The sequence below is a fragment of the Solea senegalensis genome, linkage group LG1, assembly GCF_019176455.1.
Source record: "Solea senegalensis isolate Sse05_10M linkage group LG1, IFAPA_SoseM_1, whole genome shotgun sequence".
Taxonomy (NCBI): domain Eukaryota; kingdom Metazoa; phylum Chordata; class Actinopteri; order Pleuronectiformes; family Soleidae; genus Solea; species Solea senegalensis.
In genome coordinates this window covers 10,413,843-10,435,205 of record NC_058021.1, presented here as the reverse complement: position 1 = coordinate 10,435,205, position 21,363 = coordinate 10,413,843, and the positions used below count along the sequence as shown (strand labels likewise).

Genomic DNA, 21,363 nt, shown 5'->3' with positions numbered 1-21,363 from the left:
GCAGCAGCCCTGCTGAGGCAATCACGATTTCATCTCATTATGTGTGTGTTAAAATGTCAGTGGGATGTGGAGGGGGTTGGACATGAGGCTTCAAATATGAGCCTCTCTTTCTCTGATCCATCAAGACCACCATAAAAAGCTCATATACTGTCATATGTCTCTGTGCTGTTGAGTTTTACAATGCAACTCACAGTCTGGAGTGTTCATGTAGTCCAAAATACTAAATTAGATCCTAGTCAAGATGAGGCAGCACTAAGAGCCGTAACATCTGAGATACTGTGGTGCCATCTGGTGGCCGGATTTTACACTTACATTTGCGACTGCTTTGTTGTTAGAAAAGAAAAACCAACAGTAAAATGTTTTTTGTTTTTTTACACAATATAATGTTTAATTCCTTTTACACAGTGATCCTCGTCGAATACTGTAGCCTGCAAACAGGCAGCTTCAGCAAACTGAAATGATGCCATAACAAGTTCCAGCAGTGCTTAGCCATGTTGTTTCAGTCGGTTTCATTTGGTAAGATATCATCATGATAAACTCAGTGTCGTCAAAGAGCAGCAGGAGTACAGCATGTTTGACGTTTCTCACACAGCCCACATGCTCATAGCTGCTTCAGACACGGTGGAAGTTACATCCTTTAGACAGTTTGACAAAAACAAAGATCTCGTCGTATGCATGCAAACACATGCACACAGAGACACACGGGCACAGACGAGACGTGCATGCATGTGCTTGAACACATACAGTTCTACATGTTTTACAAAAAACAATAATCATAACTTGATATATTTCTCCTTCCTTTGCCCTATTTCGATGTCTCTGTTCTGAAAAGGGTGTAAATGCATGGCTGTTGTGTATTTTGTTTTGGTATTTATGCACAGTATAATTCTCTGCATATTTTTTACTTATTTTGTTCGTATTTTTGTTGTTGTTGTTTGAGTTTGTCAATAAGGCATTTTGAACACAAGCATTCACAGTCAGACCAAAGTATTTTGAGTGGATCACCAAACACCACTGGAACAAACACAGCAACACAGAACATGAACTGTTTTTGAGTGGGTGGGGTTTTTTTTTCTTCACACTGATGACAAAAATAAAACACGTATACGATTTCATAAGACTTCAGCCACATATATAGATTGGTAAGGTGCTAAAAATATAATCATATACAGCCTTAATGAAAATAAACGTTTGCGTTCATCTGGAAGAGGAGGAACTCACATCACGCACCGTATGTCTCTATGTATGTTTGTATTGCATAGCCAGAGCTGGCACTGTGCACAGTGACTCATGGACAGTACAAACGTTCACAGTTTATTCCTCCACTCGATATTCAGAGTCAGATTGTCCATGAATTTCGCGGTTTATGATTTACTATTTGTTTGCATAATGATTTGTGATGATGGTTTGTCATTACCCACAGTAGGTTTGCCCTCCATGTGTATTTCTCCCTTTAGTGTGTCACAGTCTTCAAGGTGAGCTTCCACATGGAGCTTAAGCAGAAATTGATTATTAAAACTTCACAGCTTTGTGTATGTGGAGACAACCTCTGGCTTCCTCCATCACTGCCACCTCCACTGCGAGTTACTGAGGGAGAATTAAAGACACAGAAGATTACCACGAGGGATGCACACAAACACATCAACGCATCGCCGCTCTGTGCCGTCACTGTCAATCCTGTCTGAACCCAGAACTTACTGTCTCGCTCTCCCCATCGGAGCTCCGTCTGGACTCTGAGCTGTAGTGCAGAGGAGAGTACACCCAGCTCCGGTCCTCCTGAGTCTTCCATGGTCATCCAGCAGAGGGCAGCAACAACAAGAAAGAAGGGGGAGAGGAGGGAGGTGACTTTTGGGGTGATTTCAGCATGAAGACAAAGAGTTAATTAAAGCTGAACTGTACTGATTTATGTCTGAGGTGCTCCAAAGAAAGCAATTAATGCTTTGAGCTGCATAAAGTGAGTTTATACAGTGTACGAATTTAAAGAGAAAACTCAACGGGTGAAACTAGACATTAAGGTTGTCTCATTGTCATTCAAGACACACAGGCCTGATCCGTTGTTGACAATAAAAAAAATATTGAACTTTTCACAACCAGGTTTACAGATGCTTTAAGTCAGTGCCAAGTGCAGCTTTAATTAACGGACAATTTCATTCATGAGCTCTGAATGAACTGTGCTCAACTGTGCTACCTGGCTGCTAGTGAACACGAGAAGAGGGCATATAAGGCGTGGCAGGTAACTGTGTTACGGATGCACACAGATGCATGCTACCTTTAAATGCACACAGCTCCTTACAGAACACCTTTGAAGATCCTGAAGGAGTTGTGTTTGTGAGCGTCTGAGTGAAACAGTTACCCACAATGCCACTGAATATGAGAACAACTACTCTGGCGGTGACTTACATTGTAACTTGAGCTAGAGTTTAGCTTACGGCGACCAAGAACTGGAGAGTACACCCAATATCTGCCATCTGCATACTGATAGATGGACACACACACACACACACACACACAGAGAGATGTACAGAATGTGTTGACAGGAAAATAAAAGGGAAGTGAGTTACAACAAAGGAGAAATTTACAGAATGGTGGGAAGCAGTAGCTGGAGTGAGACGATAATGAAAATGGAACATGAGTGCGATAATGTAGAGCCATAGGCCTAAAGTCATACACAAGACAATAAAGACATCATGCTGCAAAAGTGCATGAACTATGAATGAATGCAGCCAGGCGCTGGAGATAAAAAACATTAATGACAGCAACCCCGTAGTGCGTGCACACCTCGAAACACACCCTGTCCCCTCACCATCATAACTCTACCACGCTGTCCTGACTGGCCCGCTGTAAGAAACCCAGCGGATCAAAGAAAGACAGAGGAAGAAAAATATCTTTTACTTTTCTGGTATGATATTTGAAAATGCAGTGAGTAACTTTAGATGATTATTTGTGTTGTTTATGTTATAATTTCGCCCGTTTGGTCTAGGTGAACAGAAATAATGTGGCATCATTTGAATGTGGCGTCACAGAATACAATCCAACCTGACCGAGGGAGAGTCTGCTTGCAGCTGTCTTGCTCTCTAAGCATCATAACATGTCAAGTCTGTCTGGGCCAAAGCACAACTGATAATGATGTCACCCATAACAACCTAAACACATAAACACACAGCTGTGATGGCTCAGACTCACATGTGCCGTCGTTGGTTATCGTCTATTTTCCTCTAAACGAGAACATAACTTTGTGAAAAAGACATCATGTTTTGCTCATTTTCCATAAACTTCCATTCAAACCGAGTTGTTTTTGCTGCGGTCTTGACATGAAACTAATCACCGCACGACACAACATCTAAACACCGCTGTACTGAGAAACACAGAGACAGAGTTGTGTGGCGCTTCATCAGCATTGTGTGAACTCATTTGAAAATGTTTCGAACGCAGTGCACATTTGCATATATTTAAACGTCCCGTCCCGCAGTTTGTTTCACGTCTTTGAAAGTTGTTCATTAAGTCAAAAAAAAAACAAAAAAAACAAGCACTTACGAAGTAGATGTCAGACACTTGCACCTCTCCTTCCAAGGAGTTGTGGCTGCTGGACAAAGACAGCTGATTGCACGACGGGCGTGGGGCCTGCCGAGGAGCCTGGGAGCTCGGAGAAGCAGAGGAGGGAGGTGTGAACGGGACGTGGGAGGAGGCACGAGGAGAGTCAGGGCAGATGGGAGTAAACGCTGAGGCGGGAGGGAGCGTGGAAGCGTTCGCCGAGGTGGGAAGTGTGATTTCGGCAGTTGTCTGAGACTGCGCGGGAGGCCGAGCAGCTGTGGGAGAGGTGAGCGGTTTGGTGGACGGCGAACGTGTGGACGGTGACCTCGCGGCTGATGCAGCAGCGGAAGAGGAAGAAACAAAGGAAGGAGGGAGGGTGGAGGAGGAGTAGGCTGAGGACGGACTAACGGAGGGAGGTGTGGACGGAGGACAGGCGAGGGGCTGATGATCAGGAGAGGTCATCTCTGTTATCTGTGTGAGCTCCGTGCTCTTGGGGATTTCGCTGTGAGAAACGGGACAAACAGTCAAACACCAAACCAGCATTAAAATGCTGTTCCATAGGCAGCTCTCCTAACATTTTCATTTTGCATACGTGTGCACCTTAGTTCCACCTCCACTGTTATGGTGTCCTGCTTTTCCTCATGCACCTCAACTATCTCTTTTTGTGACCTACGTGAGAAAACACAGGGCACAGGGAATCACGCTGGCGTGTTTCTTTGGACAGAATACAGAACCCACGAGGAAAGACACTGGGGATTCACAAACGTGTTCTCACCTGACCACATTTGGGGAATTCATCTGTCTCCTGAAGCGCGGGTGCTCTGGGGTATCGAAGGGAGTGGTGGGTAAGGAGTTGTTCGAAGAAAGCGTGGTGGCAATAGACGCCGTGGTGGCATCTTCAAATGAAGGAGGAGTGCAGGGTGGTTCTCTCCCTGAATGGTGGAGTCACAAGCACAGAAACAGATCAATAATAGAATAGAAAAAGAATATCTCAAATATGAATACAAACCACATTAGTCCACACTGTGCCTCAGTTACTGCAGATGTACTACTTTCAGTACAGGTAGCAGTACACACATTGTTTATCTTAATTTAAGTAAGCTTTACACTTTATTTGAACGACCCTACATCAGACAGGTTTCTCTTTTTATTAACATTATTTAAATGTTCATTACTGAACCCTCAGTGTACCATAATGGTGGCATTATTTGTTCTCATTTTGCTGCATGTATAAAACAAATCATATAATTTACAAGAGTTAGAACCACACAGTTCAAATAATGCCAGACTATCAAATTCAGGTGTTAAAGCATCGCATTTTAACACTTACTGTTACAGTTAGTGAACTACTAGAAGATTAAAAGAAGTTCTACCATTTTCCTCCAGCGTGGGGAAGCCGCGAGCTCCTCGCAGGTTCTCCAAGTTTTCCTGCATCTCTTCACTCAGTGAGGGTCGTTGTCCAGCTGAACTGGTTCCAGCGCCGGACTTGGACATGGACAGAGCCCCTCTGCCCCTTTTAGACGGAGAGGACCGCAGTGCTATGAAAGCAGGGGACACAGAAGTCAGAGTAAGCACGAAACGATTGCTTGTTTCCACCGATGTCGTCAAGGGAACAAAGTATTGTGTTTAACGCACACTTGCACACTCACAGCTGCTCTTCTTGAACACGATGGCGCTACAGAATTTGTAGAACCTCTCAGCGTAGAAACCAGGCCTATGAACGGACACTGTGTCCTGTGAGCATGGAGAGGCACCAGTCACCAAAAAAGCAGTTTCACGGTGCACGGTGAGATTTGCTTTGCAGATTATTATTGCAACGATTGCGTGAGAGCAACTCACCCCATCATGGATGAGAGATTTCCAAGAGTGCTCCAGTTTCTTACTCAGTCTGTCAGACAAGACAATTCAATTATTTAGTTGATTCACAGACTTATAGAGGTTACTTGGTAACTGCAGGCTGGATCAGAGACGAAAAGGGACAACGTTGCAATTCATATCCTTCATTTTTCTTTTTCTTTCAAACTGTTCCACATCTTTAGCCACTGGTTTCCTCTTTTCTTACCTGTAGGACTGCAGAATATCAATAATCCCGATGAACAGCAGGAGGCGCTCTCCTTTACTGCTCACAGCTGGAATACCACCCATGCTGCGGGATGGAAAAGAAAACATGACAATAATTAGAACAATTTTATTTAGGAGGGTGTTTGGCTGTAACTGCATATACTACCCATAAGTGTGTTTGCATATGTGTATATTTGCTTCAAAATAAACATTGCTTTTTGATTTTTGTAGCCTTTTAAATGTACTTTAAGCAAGGGCCTTGCTTGACGGGTAAACTGCAACTTCTGCATAGTGAGGCGGAAACGTACAACCCAAATAAAGAAGAAAGCCACCATCGTTCCCTGATGTGCTTGGTAAAGGCAGAGCTTAGCAAAAGAAAAAATGAAGAAACTGTGACTCACGAGTCATCGTGGTCAAGCGTGTCTCTGCAGGTGGAGCTTCCCTGTATGGACTCCATAGCGGTGGAATACAGAGCTCTCTGAGCTGCAGGCCTCTTCTCATCCCCGCCGCCTGCAGGTGAACCCTGGGACTGATATTCTCTTTCTGCTTGGGTTTTATTGTGGACTCCAAGCAGCAAACTGTAGTCCATGATCTTAAAACTCTCCAGAACCTGAAATGACACACACACACACACACACACACACACACACACACAGGGACATTTCAGAACATCCCTCAAGCTTCCAAGATTTAGAATTTATGATAATTATGGTGTAAATTCTGAGCTCCAAATGAAGTTAATTATTTTTATTTTGTATGGTAGTCTTTCAACTACTTTGGATTTATTTTTTTAAAGTGATTTGGAAGCGACCACTTGTTCAGTCAATACGGCTTTTTTCTCACCAAACAGTCTCTCTGCAGTGTTTTCACCAGAGCACTGTACGTGTCCTGGTCCAAAATCAGGCCTTCAGGAACGTCGCTCATAAAGTCCAAGTCTTTAAAGGTGGGTTTGGACTTCTCTCTTTCCTTCTTGGACGCTCGCCTCTTGTACGTGGAGCCCTTCAGGTCAAACTTGAGGTGCATGCGCACCGAGCGTGGCAAGATATTGTTCATCACAACAACCCTGATGTTCTTTCCTCCACTCTGGACGCAGTAGAGGCCAAAGAATTTTGGCAGCAAGGTTCGGGGGTTCTGGTTCAAGTTCTGGAAAAGGGTTGGTGCAGTGGACAAAGAGCAAAAAGAAATAAGGATTATCTGGTAATAACACATGCACCTGCCTGACAGCGTGACCCCACCCACAGTGGCTGCAGTGTGCACGCTTAAACTATTATGGAGAACTTAGCCCCTGTCTTTATCGGGTGCAACCTCTTGGCTCTTATGTATAAGAAGGCGGCCTGGTGGCGTCACCAAACACCAAGAGGTAGGATAAAGAGGATCAAGACGAGTTCAAGTTTCAGCTGCTGCGCTGCTCTTAAGAATGCGTGCTCATGTTCACAAACATGCCACAAGAGCATGTGGAAAATGTTTCCCTCAATCCTCCAAGTGCATATTGATATTTCAGTAGTCGGCTGTAATCACACATTTCCAACAGGCAGACAAAGGAAAACATTTAAAACAGACTACAAATGGATGAAAAGCTGAGAATAAAAATGATAATATCACACACAAGGAAGTTGCTCTCTTACCATATAGTATCCAGGGAGTAATTTCTGTAGAAACTCAGCTTCCTTGTGCTGCACAGTTTTGATGATGAACTCGTCGTCGCGGGTAACGTAGAATATGGAGCCACTTGCTCCGGGATTTGTCAACTCGATAAGTGCCTCGTTACACAGAGAATACTAGACAGAGCGGGAACACAGATTAGAATTAGTCAGATCTTTGTTTGAGTCTGAATATTAAAGCTGTCGAGCTCGCCTTCCTTGTTTTGAAGAAATGCTCTGTTTGTAAATTTCATATTCATTTCATAACACTTGGATGAGCCTGCAGACATGCAGTGCTCCTACTGGACGCAGCATAACGTTCAATTAGTCAACATAATTGTGATAAGACTTTCGAGTGCAATGTTTGAAGAAGCTTTGTGCAACCAAGCTATTATGCAACTTTATACCCCCGATAACATGTTCAATAACTGACCCGTCTTAAACATTAGCACTTTACTACCATCCAATGTCCCTGGCACTTGTCTTTTTGTATTTAACTGTATCTGTATGTATGTACTGTACATGTATAGTAAGTTAGTGTGTGTAACTTTTGTATTTTTGTGAGCGCTCATGTTCCTATGTTTGTTTACCTGAAGGTGTTTTCATCCCAATCGACCTGCCAGGGGCCTACAGGCAGACATTAGCCTCAGGCTATAACCTGGCATATTTACATTTTAATGTTTATTAACCCTGTAACACCGAGCGTATCGCAGACATAACGTTTCCACAAGCGCACTTGCGGTTATAACGGTCATTTTCACTTGCACTGTTGCAGGAAGCCAGAGAATCAGCGCCTTTGTTGACAGAGAGGGGCGCGTTAGAAAAACGCCTATAGTTTCTATTTTTTAACCTGTTTTTGGACATTGAGAAAGAAATTGAAACAAATGTTATTCTAAACATGTTTCCTACTGTTCAAATTTCAAATTTGATCATTCTAATAGTTAATACACCATTTTATCGTGCAGTAAATTGTAAATAACTGCCAGATATTGAACGTTATTCTGGAAAAATGGGCAAAAGCAATTACTCACAGGACATTCTCTGGCCCTTTTATGGTTAAAATAAGCAAAAACGTCCAGACATATATGTTTAACTAAAGTGAACAACACAGCAGCCCAACAGTCCAACATCAGTGGTGTTTCTAGAATTACACCGGACATTTAAGAGATTTGTGGACGTGAATGTGACCACCGTCTACTGTTCATTTGTCCAATCAAGTCATTCTAATGGTTAAGTTGAGGCAATGCCGTTTGGCAGCATTGGCACCCCACCCCTTCACCGCCAACACACACACACACACGTGGACACTAAATACTTCCTGTCTAATATGCCACAGTACAAAGAGTTTAAAAAAGACAGCTTTAGTCTGCTAATCTTCTGGCACAGGTAGTGTGAGCTTAAACATGCAGCTGAGTGAGTACTTGTGAGGGTTCGTTTTTATGCTGTTTTTGTAAATGTAACAAGCAAGAGAAACAAAACACAATTTCTACTCATCTCAGACAAATTAAGGGAACGATAACGTAGTGTAACGCGACTTCACCACAAATAATATGCTGCATATAACAGGAAACAGCACAGACATTCATCATCATCACTTCATCAGAGAAAAACAAAGATCCCACCAGGTAGTCGTCAGGTCGAATTCCAAACAGCTCCCTGAAGTAGCGGAAGGCCACAGGAGCGTAGGTTTTAAACCTGAAGTCTGGGAAGTGGTGGGCCGGTGTGAGGTTGCTGCCTTCACTGTGTGGAGCATCACGAAGAGTAAAAAAAAGCTGAGATATTGTATAAGGTACTACCCACACGCATGTGCTCATAATTACAAAACACACGCATGCAAACGCACTTGGGGAAGAAGATGCTTTCAACCACATAGAAGTCTTGCATCAGCACATCTCTCTCAGGCTTGGAGCTGAGGTTGCCAACCGTGTAGCCAATACCCAGCTGGATGGCTCCTTTCAAGGCAGAGGAGGTTGTCTGGAGGTGGAGAACAGAGAACAACAGAGGTGTGGGAGGAAGGTACTGTACATGAAGAAATCGTGACACCAAGTACACGGAGGAAAAACAAGTGAGGAAGAAGAGCGTTACCTTCTTGTATGTTGTCTCACCAGAGGCATCAATCCTCCTGTGGCCGATCTTCTTCTCATGAGCGGGGCCCAGTCCAAATGGGGACGGCATCTGTCACAAGGAAAGCACCGCATGGGTCGTGTGTGATCGGAGGTCATATTCAGTGAATAAAGACCAGAGAGAGACAAGGACAATAAGACAAACACGTGAGACGTGGTGCATGGCTGCTGTAAAGCCTCCCCTCACCTCTGTTGTCTGAGACTTCTTGGTTGAATCTGTGGACAGAAACAAAGAGATTTAAGAGTGGAAAATGATTTTTTATGATTTAGCACAATTAATTAATTGTGCATAAAAATCAACTACATCAACCTTGGTCCTTGTTATTTATTTTTCTTATTTACAACTATGGCAGGACCTTTTGAGGGAGGGGGAAAAAAGGGGCTATAAAACAAAACAAAATTAGATTTAAAACATGCATAGAAACACTAGACGAAGTAAACATGTTAAGACATTTACAAAGACACAGCTAAAATACACACAAAGGCGTTATTTTCGTCCGATGCCTACCGACGTGCTATTCCAAAAAGGAAAACCAGATCCCGGCTATAACAAAATCTGACATTCCTTTTTCAGACAACAGAAGAGTATAATTTTCCAGTTCCAGTCAGATTTGTACTGAGAGGTTAAAAACACTATTGGATTGACTTCCTCCATAATCTGATTGTTGCCATTGGCTGACGTTTCCAGATCACATTCCTAACCAATCAGACGGAAGGATTAGGAAGAATCCTTCCGTCTGACATGAAGGACACAACTCGACTGTGTTTGTACGTGCGTGTGCGCCCTGAAGAGGACGAGTGTGACAGAACAGAGGAAGTGAACGGGAGATGAAACAAAACAACACACACTATACTAAAAACTTGGTTTGCATCATGATGCTGAATTTCAGGTCATGCGAGGTGAAGATTAAGGGTTAGTTTAGGGTTAAGTGCTGCTGGCAGAGAAGGGATAATGAATCCTTAAGCCATGTTAAAGCGCACAACACACACAACGAAGCATATGGTGCTGCCACAGAGACATGACATAATAAGAATTGTGTATGAAAACATCCAGCGATTTTTTAATTTTTTATTTCTCTGATGATTTCAGTGAGATTTCTTTCTTTCTGCACCTCTGTGACACTGAACTGAATAAGTGAATGTTTAAAAGATTTAAAGATGCCATTCCAGACAATTCATCGATTAATCAAGAAAATAATCAAGATATTGATATATGATTGCTATTTGTAGGCCTAAATAGTCTCTATCTAGGCTATGTGTTTCTGTGTGGTTCCAATCCAAAGCAAATTTATTTCTATAGCACACAACAAACAACTGAGGCGACCAAAGTGCTGCACATCGCATACACATAAAACAGACAGCATATGAAACAATACAAACGATAAAAACATAAAATAAAACCAATAAAACATAGAAACAAGGACAATAGTATTGGGGTCAAAGAGGCTGAAGGGCATGTCATGAGTTTTGCAGCTACTGGGGTCAGGAACCAAATTACTCGTTAACCTGATGCTAGATGCAAAGAAACAGCATCACCAATCAATGCAGTAGTGGTTGACATATGTGGGTCAGTGTTCATCCGGCTGATCGATACATAAACTTAACACAGGCATACAGTAGATCCATGCTACAGCACTACAGTGGCTAAAACATTAACAAAGACAATGAAGAGGAATCTTTCAGGTTTCTTTGTACCACACACATCTACTCGCACCTGTTATCTGAGTAATGCTGCATCAAAGTCTGCACGACTGAACATTGTCAAGGTGTATCCTGAGCTGCGCACGCACGCACGCGCACACACACACACACACACACAAACACAGAGTCTTTGTGGGATTAGGGTCACGTCTGTATAAAGTGCCACTGGGGCTGCAGGCAACTAACGGGACAAACTTTTGGTGGCATTTTTATTTTATTGATCAATAACGTACTGTATGTGTGTCAGTGTGTTTTTACTGTATGCAACACAAAAAAACCTCTCCATGTCTCTCACTATGGCAGTGTTCAGATCTCGTCTCTCATTCCTGCACTGCACAAAAATCACCAAAAGCTTTAATACTGACAGATATTTGTCGGTGTTTAGAAGGATTAGTTCTCTCTCTCTCTCTTGCTGTGACTTTAATGCAACACTAAACGCAGGTGTATGTTTCCATGCCCTGAGGTGGATTAAATAATAACCATCTGTATACAAACGTGTGGGTGAACAAGCACATGTAAAGACAACTTGTTGGATCTGTTGAGCTGATGAGGGCAAAAACTTCTTAATTTCCGAGGTTACATTACGTTTTTGCGAGGGTCAGCCCATTCAAATGGCGACCCAGGCTCTCCGAGTAGCATGATAGGTTTGCCAGCATTGATAGAGCTCTTTTGTATTCTCTTAAATGCATGTTGACACGAGCATATGATGCTCACAAGCTATTTTCTTGTTCATTTTAAATAGAAACTAGTGACAGCTACTACTGCGCACCTTTGAGGACAGACTGACCAAACTATTTATATTTCAAAGTGAAAAACATTATTGCTAGCCCCCCAGGTGCTCAGGTACAGTACTTTTATTATTTCTATGCACTGGATATGCCTGGATACTTCTGTCTTTAATAGCCCCGGCCTAGTGTGTTTCTAGTGTCGATAGAGGTTTTATTTAAAAGGAACAATATCTTTTTCACTGATGTTTGCTTAGTGAAAAAAAACAGACTGTGTGCTTCAAGTTTAAATCAATGCTGGAAATGTTTAGGATAATCTAAATATACAAGTTAAACTGATGTCGTGAAAATCACTAACATCTTCAAAATGTCACAATCTAATGATTTAGTGATACCCCCAGACATACACGCCTCATCTGGATAGGAGGAGAACTGGCACTTGTTTTTCTTCCCCACTTCCCGCACTGTCTCTGCACATTATATCATAAACCTCATACTGCACATTGTGTAGTATTTACAGCTACGGCATAAACATCCATGCTTGGAATTGATCTACATGAGGGGATTAGAGTGCGGTTTATGCTATAATTCCACATCAGATTATGTAAAGGCACTCTCCAGATTTAGCGAGGACGAGGAAGAGTGAGAGACAAAAGAAGAATTATGGACACAAAGGAGAAGAATAAAAATGTCATCATCTCGACACGTGAACAGCTCAGTCAGGTCAAACGCATTCATCGGTTCACTCACGTGAGAGTGAGCGTGTGCACATTATTTTTTTGGCACAACCTGTGTTTGTGCCAGCCTGCAGCAAACCACTGACACCATTAGCAGCAGAGCAGCAAGCAGTGACTTCAGTCTTGACACCGTTATCTAACCTAGCAATCGATTATTCATTTCCACAGCTTAGGTTCCTGTTCCTAAGTGACATAATGTAGTTATTCCCTGTGTGCTGGGCTGAATTCACACATTATGCTGCAGGTTAGAGTGCTGCCTGTTGATGTCCAAAATCCTCTCACTGGCAGGGCTGCAACTATTGTATGTGAATGATTAATATGTGTCTTATTTTCTGGATTAATCAATTGTTTGGTCAATTAAATGCCAAAAAGAGAAAAGAATCCATTACCATACTCCTTTCATTTTTCAGCTCCTTAAATGTCCTGTTATTATTTGTTTTCCTTCTCCATACCAAAGACACTAGAAAAGATTATATTTATATATTATATTTGCTGAAACCATAGTAAAATAACTCAAACTGACTAATCACATATTATTATTATTTTTTACATAACATTAATTGTCGATTAATCGGTTAATTGTTGCAATCCTGTCACGTGTTTTGAATGATGGGTTGCCATTTAGGGACGAGTCCCTCTGTCACTGGAAAGACATACTCACCGGAGTCTCCCTGGTCGAGCTGGATGGTGAGGCCGGCAGCCAGAGCCTCGCTCGCTGTCCCCTCATCCCCGGTTTCCGCAGTCCTCTCCTCCTCCATCTCCGGGACGCTTCTTCCTCGCGACGACGCGCGGGCACCCGGCGGTCTTTCCTCAAAGAGAAGCAGATGCAGCGGCGGCGCGCGCTTCCACAGTGTCCGTCATAAATCCTGCCATCGATATACTGAGTGCACTAATCAATGACTACATGCTGTGACTGCACGACGCTGCGTGGCTGTTTGTTTCGCCTCGGTGAGAAGCAGCCGCCGGCGCTGATGATCGTCTCTGCCGCTGCTCTACGTCACCTGTGATGCGCGTGCCGCTACTCTCCAGCGTCGTCCTGTGACGTGTCAGCGCTTATCGTACACTGTTTATGTCGGGAAGGTCTTTTCCAAATGTTGTTACATTAAATTCCACTATCCAGAATCAGCATTGCAGATACCAACATGTTAATTAAAAATAACGGTAAATACATTTTGACTCTTTTAAATCTAAATAAGTCAATTTCGGATGTAGGCCACAACCTCTACAATCAGGGTCTATTAGTCCCATAAAATGATTTTATGAAATGTATATATAGATAAACTACACATATAAAATTATTATATTTTGTTGCATTTATGAAATTCAAGAACTATACAAAAAGAAAACAAGCTGTTAATAAAACCACCAAAAAACAACAACAAAATACTGGCATGGATTGGCCTACCTTGAAATAAACCACAGAACTCTGGAGATCTATTTTGGCACTTTTCCACGATTCAGTCCCAGCAAGCCCTGCCTCGGCACAACTCTACAGTTTGGTATGGTTTTCCATTACTATAGTACCCCCTCAACGGGCTGAGTCATCATAGCACGGCTGCATGCAACTGCTTTGACTTTGTTTTATATGCTACAATATACAAGTTTGGCAATGGCAACACCACTCTTGTAAAGCATGACAGCTGCAAACTGGTTGGATGGATAAACATGTGTCCTGTATACACACAAACGCTCCCACAGTTAGGTCCGATAGCATCGTTTGACAGAGCCCAGGCAGAATAATAACTTCTGCCAGGGATTACTAGTTTTTGAGCAAATATTAAAACATATACGACATAGTTAAAACTAACCCTAAATCTTAATGTAGTTCAAACTGCAACATACAACCTTCAATTATTATTTATAAATATATATATTGCAGAACATTCAAAAAAATTCAAAAAAATAAGTAACAAGCCATCAGTTAAACATTTAACAGCATTTATTTTTGATAAATAATGCATGTTACATGATCCTTTCATAACTTAAGTGCAAACAATATTATATTTTAGAAATTAAAATTAAAATTAGTATTTCAGAAATGTGTGAAATTTATGGCATCCTAAGTGTGTTTACACAGACACATGCATGAACTTAACTACCAATCACATTCAGAAAGAACAAGATAGTATTTGTATTAGAAGTTGTATTGGAATGACTAGTTTTAGGCTGAAGTAAAATTTGAAGCACCTCTACTTTGAATAACTGGTGAAATGACCTCTCATATGGACTTGTAGGATTTGATGTGGGTGGGGCTCTGGCGTCTAGTTGCACGCAGGAAATCATCAGGCCTGCCCCGCCCAGAGGTGGGTTTACAGACAGGCCGTCACTGGTCCAGAGACTCACAAACACTAACACCCTGACGTCCATAGGAGAGGTCAGGAGACCAAAAAGAACACAGCTGTGTTACATATATGAGGGCAGGTCCTTCTCCACCACCTGCAAAAACAAACAAATAAAGATTTCACTAAGAGATGATACATAATGAATGGCATCTACTAAAGAAACGTGGACGGATAGAGAGCCATTTATCACAAAATGTACACTTTTTTTCAATGCCTTATTTTGTAGCTGGGTCATACGAGGAAAAAAATGCAACAAAACAGCCCAAACTGTAATGTGATTGTCTGAAAATTAACATGTATTGTTGCTATAGATATCTGCAAGAGTATTATGACTACACTCCTTATTTCATGATGAAGTCACAATGAACGTGTGACCAATTTAAAAGATATTATCATTACATTTTTTACATATCTGTGTGTCAGAGAGCTGCAGTGTGTGTGTACGATGCCCACAGATGCTATCAGAGCTTAAGAGCTTCAAATCGATGTGATACAATAATAAAAACACCTCAAAAGTCTCTCAATTTTTCTCTCAGTGGAGGTGGAGACATTTCAGCATAACACATTACCAGCAAAAATGCTTTCCTTGCGTGATTTAAATAATGATTTTCTTTTTTTATTTCTCTCATGCGTCAACTGAACTCACCATGATAGCATGATGTGTTGTGAGGACTTTCCTCCTGCATTTGTTGTGTAACAGAGGTTGGCACACGGCATTACTGCCCCCTGGACTCAATTGTGGGTACTGTGATGAGTGACTGACTTTTATACCCACTCAGTCACAGTCCAATGCATTCACTGTATGGCGTCATGCACCAAAGCCATGACAGTACAGGATGAATACACATACCCACAAACCCCTAACAAGTAAAACACCCAATTCAACAAAGAGCATACTACTTACAGTGGGATCATCTGTTGGACCATATCGCTTCACCACTTGTCCTTCTTTATTTATAAGAAACTATCGAGAAACAAGACATTCCAATATTAGCACACATATTTATTTTCATAAGAAATATACTGAGAAATTTGAACAAAAATTTACTTTCAACTATGCGGTAATTTACCTTTGTGAAGTTCCATTTGATGGCACTGTGATGACGAAGAAGGAAAGGAAATAAATGATTGAAAATTCAACTGTTACACAAACGATAAGCAGCAAGATTGAAAATGATTCATCATCTGAAGAGTAACTGCTGCATCCAGTCCTCCAACAGAATATACTTTTTCTAGTGAAACTGTTTAGGAAGTCAGTTCAAATGCTGGATTCCCAGAAAAAAGGCATACATAGGCACAATAATACCTCAACATTCTAAAAAAGTGGCAGGAATTCAGCCAATACTGTCCAACTAGGGTTGAAAAGGAAAAATCAGTACAGTGAAACATTGTGATATTTTGCGTGGCAATATTATGTCACTTTTGAAACATTAAGTACTGATTTTTTTTTAAGCATATAATTTTTTTTTTTTACTGATGTTACAAATAAACATCACATTTTGACATTTCAGTCCACTAGATGCCAGTGTGCTCACTCTGATTAGAGCTATTGTGATTCAGTATTTTGCAATAATATTGTGATAATATCATAACGTGGCGTCTCTGCTGATTCGCAGCCCCACCCAACTACCACGGGCCTATGCAAATAATATACAAATAATATACAAATGAGACCATTTAGTCACACAATTTTTCTCACCATCAAAATCAAATGTGCCTAATGAGTTGTGACTGGACTTATAGATGCAGAATTTCTGGGTATGTTGCAATCTATTTCACAATACCCAAACCAGTTTCAGGTAGGACTAGCTCAGACATGATTTTGCTGATCCCCAACATGAGATTGAAAACTGATAATGAATACAAATGTGTTGACTTCATGGTGAAATAGGACAATAACTCACTTTCCAAACAGCCCCTTGCCTTTCGGCTGTGCTTTCATCCATTGCCACAGAGGGTGAGCATTGTCTCCATTCACCTCAATCTTACTGAAGAGATCAAACTCAGCATTGTAACCTTTAGCAAACTCTTTGATCTCTGCCTCAGTACCAGGCTCCTGCAAGACAGATAAAAAGTTAGACAAAAGAAAGAAATTTAACATTATATGAACACAAGCTTCTACAGTATATTCAAAATATGCAAGAATCCACTGTACACTGTCTGAACTCAATGATGTTAAGATGATTCACTGATAAATGACATTCATCTATCATAGCATTTACCTGTCCTCCAAACTGGTTGCATGGGAAGCCCAGGATACGTAAACCATCATCAGCATAGGAGGCGTGCATTCTCGCTAGCTGAGTGTAGTTCACTTTGGTCTTTCCTCATTTAGAGGCTACATTTACAATGATGCATACATTTCCTCTGACGGGGGGGAAAAAAACCCCACCACAGAACAAACAGGAAGTTAGACAGAGAAAGTATTACATTACATTACATGTCATTTAGCAGATGTTTTTATCCAAAGCGACTTACATTACAAGTACATTTCAACATTTGGGTACATACAAGAGCTAGAAGTAGAACCTGGGCATATGACAACTGTGTGTTTAACAAATATAAAAAAAATTAAAAAAAATCAACCCAATACAAGATATTAAATCGCTGCATCCTTAGAGTTCGTGAAATCATTAGGGTAATTGAGGTCACATATTACCTGTATTTCTCAAGGGACACTTCATTTCCATCAATATCTTTGGCGGAGAACTCGTAGATGGACTTGGCACTCTGCCAGTCTACCGCCTGAGCACACTGCATAAAAATGAACATTGTATAAAAGGTGTGTGTGTGTGATTGAATAAGACCATTGGAGATAACCTGTTGAGGTTAAAGTACACAAAAACAAACCAAAGGTTAAACCTAAGCTCAATCTTAGGTGTGGGAGACACAAGCTACTACCAGTTTCTATAAGAGTTAAGTTTGATCTACTGGCATTTCCACACTCAAACATCTCTAGGGGTTTAAAGGTAGCGGTCTGAAAAAAGGAGAAAACATTGAGAAAATACCACGTTGATGTCAGAGGAGAATGACCATACTGACTAAAAATTATAGAAAGACAACAGTGACCCAAATAATCCCTTGTCAGAACCAATGTATGCAGAAACATAGAAGCAAATGTGCAGCAACAGTAGACCATTGGTTACTTCATCAGGTATTATTGTGTACCTAAAGAACAAGCTGGTGAGTATAATACATGTCCTTTAGCGGACGCTTTTATCCAAAGCGACTTACAATAAGTGCATTTCAACATTTGAGTACCAACAAGAGCTAAAAGTAAGCAAGTGCTTCAAGTAAGCCAAATTATAAAGTGCTACTCATAAGTGCAACGAGTAGCATATATTATAGAAAGTAAATATTTAACTTTCGTTGTGGCTATGATTATATTTAAATTGGACAGTGCAAAAGTAGGCTGTACGCACTGAAATTCCTATTGAGTCATGAATTAAATACATTCGACTCATGACAAATGGGAGAAAATGGAAGGAAGTGAAACTCCGATACACTTTGGCCCATTTGGTTCTTTTAAACACATTGGAATAAAAAGGTGTTTCATTTGGCTTGTATGTGTCTATACAAAAGCTAGACATAACAACACACTTAAATCCAATGCCTTCACAGCAAGGGATTAACATGAGGACGTTAAGTATTTACATCATTATTGGGCCTTCCCTGCTGGTCTGACATTCGGTTACACCGTTTCACTTATACATAATCTGCAGTTTATCAGATATCGGGGGCGGTACCCGATAGCAAAGTTAGCTTAACGTACAACAAGCGAATAATATCAGTTAAGCTACTGAAACAGGAAAATTCGATATGAGTTCAGTTAGTGAGCATCGGATATTCAATCTAGCAAGAGGAGTGAACCGTTAATTAAACCCAGTCATTGTACCATTAAAAGATGTTGACATTACGCATTAGTTTGTTTTACCCTACAAATAGGGGACACATTTAGCCGCTGCACTGCATTTATAAATAAACATCTTGAAGTGGAGTCCAAATGTCCGCTTTGTAACAGCAGCACATGCAATTACATTAAAGCCACAGTTAATATAAACGTGAAGACGTATATTTTGATAGCGTGTACTCACCATGGTTCTCAATATTCCTCTACTCGCCACCAGTCCTACTAACGCTGCTCTGGCTATCAACAGCCGCATGGCGGCCACAAATGATGACGCCGGCTGTCACGTGTACTAAATGAAGTTAGGTTTAGGTTGGACTCTAGGATTAGATTTTCATTTAGGGACCATCAAAACATTCCAGTTTGAAACAGGGGCGAATTCTAATTATTTCATTAGCTTGCGGCATGTCACCCACTGACTCCAAACTGCAAACTTCAAATGTGCAATATCCAACGTTTATCTTCAAAACAAATCTTAACTATGTAAACATATATTACTCTGTTTTGGTAGCCAGTGCAAAAGAGACATATTCACGTCCTGTTTACTGTTACATTTTTTGAAAGTTCGGAGGTTAGGATGTCCTTTACATGAGGCGTATGTCTTGATTTTCAGTTCCATTCAAATGTAGCACTATTTACACAATTGGAAGTGGAATAAAGTAGGTCAAAGAGGCCAACTAATGGCGCCTTTCTGGATTTACGTCCAAAGACCACTCACTCTTAAGATAAAAATGCTTCAGATGAGGAGACAGGTATCAGATTTTTTTAAGGAAAAAATAAAATAATTCTTTATTGCATCCACACCTATGTTTTTAATAAAAATGGTTATTTGTATATAGTAGTAATTTGGTTTTCATTTGAAGTCAGTAAGTCATGTTTTATTGAAGGTATGGAAATATACATATATAATAAGTAAATAAGAATATTTACATGAACTATTAAGAGCCCTCTTGGTCTAGGATAGTCATACTATATAGCTTCAATTTGAAGCCAATGTGGGATAAGAGTTTATTGATGGTCCCTATGAGATCCCAATATACGAACCAAAAGCTAACTTCACGACTGTAGGCCCCGCCCACTGAAGGACGTCGCAGCTTTTTTTCTTGTTTAATAAAACCTTATAATCTCCTTTCAAGTTAATAAGACGATATTTTAACCAAACAGTTAACTGGCCTTTTTACTTATCCTTATTGTGGCTGTAACAACTGTCAAAACTAAAACTCTTAATCTAGAGCAGAACAAATGAAGTAATCACTGCTGTGAAACAGCCAAGTCACTTCGATCATTGTTGGTGCTCCCTCAGTCACAGGAGACTTATCATGAGGTTTAACTACTTGATGACGTCTGATTTCCTGTCTAAACAGGTTGTTATACTCAACCCAAACACACTAAAAATTGGAAGGCAAATAAAGCACATTTGAATGTACTGGCTGTGTACGTAATATATCATTTTCGCAGAAAATGTTTGCACAATGTTGTCAGCGATACCTTAATGTTGCAACTCAATCATCCCCAAAACAAAACAGCATGAACGGACACGGGGAATCCTTTATTTGTCCAAATTAATTAATGACTTCTAAACAGAGCAAAACAACCTGGAGTTGTGGAGTCCATAGAACAATGGGGTGTCAAGTCACCAACATAACAGAAGAGTTAGTGAAGATTCTGTCTCATATTGTTCATGAACATGTTGAAATAAAAATTGTATTTCTTTTCTTGTGGAACTCAAAAGCCTGGACCAATGAGCATTCATTTGCCAGCGATATGCAAGCACAATACAGATGCTTTCCCACTACACTCTAAAATTGGAAATAGAACAGAATTGGTATATATATATATATATATATATATATATATATATATATATATATATATATATATATATATATATATATATATATATATATATAAATAATAATACAGACAAGAAACTAAAACTGTACAATCTGAGAAAATGTTATCAAAGCTGTAGTTTTGCCATTTTTCCAGCAGTGGGCACTATCTATTTATAAGAAGAATTAACTGTGCAGAGTCCAAGTCTTATATAATGTCTCTGGTACAATTCATTATATCTTAGGATAAAGCATGCAAGTTATGTCGAGAAAGAAACTGGAACAAAACTTATATGTGATTCTGTGAAATGTGATATTTATTTCACTGAACAACAACATTAAAGTAATGCTTTATTGTGTTTTTATTTTATGTTTGAGTCTTTGTGAAGAGCTGAATTTTGACCATGCTTTCCGCTCACAAGCTGATTAGATGACACAGCACATCTCTCTGTTTACTGCACTGAAACTAAGTGAGGAAATGATCAATTTTCTGGTTCTGTGATATTGTTCTGAAAAAGAAGGACTTCATCGAGTATATTATCAAACGGATCGAAGCGATTTCACCCGAGAGCTATTAAACATGTATTCAGTCTAGTTAACACTGTGGGTTTGGACTGAATCAATGTTCAACAATCTGCATCACAAGGGGTTCAAGAGGTTCTTCTCTGAATGTCAGCTGTCTGATGGTTGTGTGGTTACAGCTGAACGTTCTACACTTTGTCCCTCAGGGATTGCAAGGATACCCTCGACTCTGGATGTGACAA

General features: G+C 40.6%; 2 protein-coding genes across 5 annotated transcripts; both read right to left on the bottom strand.

Annotated features, from left to right (window-relative positions):
* Positions 1 to 359: 359 nt before the first annotated feature.
* LOC122779110 (phosphatidylinositol 4-phosphate 5-kinase type-1 gamma-like) lies at positions 360 to 13,608 on the bottom strand. Of its 4 annotated transcripts, none has more exons than XM_044041198.1 (18): positions 13,180 to 13,538; positions 9,543 to 9,571; positions 9,318 to 9,407; positions 9,076 to 9,206; positions 8,855 to 8,972; positions 7,218 to 7,370; positions 6,436 to 6,735; positions 5,994 to 6,202; positions 5,594 to 5,677; positions 5,371 to 5,419; positions 5,181 to 5,265; positions 4,905 to 5,069; positions 4,307 to 4,463; positions 4,132 to 4,200; positions 3,535 to 4,033; positions 2,401 to 2,475; positions 1,699 to 1,782; positions 360 to 1,587 (listed from the first exon to the last, which is right to left on the bottom strand). In XM_044041198.1, exons 1-18 carry the CDS (start codon positions 13,274 to 13,276, stop codon positions 1,585 to 1,587), a joined length of 2,397 nt encoding a protein of 798 aa, XP_043897133.1. In that variant the 5' UTR covers positions 13,277 to 13,538; the 3' UTR covers positions 360 to 1,584. The 4 variants fall into 4 exon arrangements, with proteins under 4 accessions (XP_043897133.1, XP_043897148.1, XP_043897139.1 ...); XM_044041213.1 differs by lacking the exon at positions 13,180 to 13,538 and adding an exon at positions 9,864 to 9,974; XM_044041204.1 differs by lacking the exon at positions 2,401 to 2,475 and having other exon boundaries at positions 13,180 to 13,537.
* An 831-nt stretch (positions 13,609 to 14,439) lies between these two features.
* Positions 14,440 to 19,038, bottom strand: gpx4b (glutathione peroxidase 4b). The gene is made up of 7 exons (XM_044045935.1): positions 18,955 to 19,038; positions 17,520 to 17,614; positions 17,083 to 17,227; positions 16,765 to 16,916; positions 15,931 to 15,955; positions 15,765 to 15,824; positions 14,440 to 14,954 (listed from the first exon to the last, which is right to left on the bottom strand). The coding sequence occupies exons 1-7, from the start codon at positions 19,021 to 19,023 to the stop codon at positions 14,922 to 14,924; spliced, it is 579 nt and encodes a 192-aa protein (XP_043901870.1). The 5' UTR covers positions 19,024 to 19,038; the 3' UTR covers positions 14,440 to 14,921.
* Between the last annotated feature and the right edge of the window lie 2,325 nt (positions 19,039 to 21,363).

What these genes read in the sequence shown, in the direction of transcription:
- LOC122779110 (XM_044041198.1), bottom strand. Translation starts at nt 13,276, where the DNA reads ATGGAGGAGGAGAGGACTGCGGAAACCGGGGATGAGGGGACAGCGAGC. An exon ending in GTGAGACAACATACAAGAAG is followed by an intron (nt 9,207 to 9,317) that starts GTAACGCTCTTC and finishes CTCCACCTCCAG; the next exon opens with ACAACCTCCTCTGCCTTGAA. An exon ending in GATATTCTGCAGTCCTACAG is followed by an intron (nt 5,420 to 5,593) that starts GTAAGAAAAGAG and finishes CTTGTCTGACAG; the next exon opens with ACTGAGTAAGAAACTGGAGC.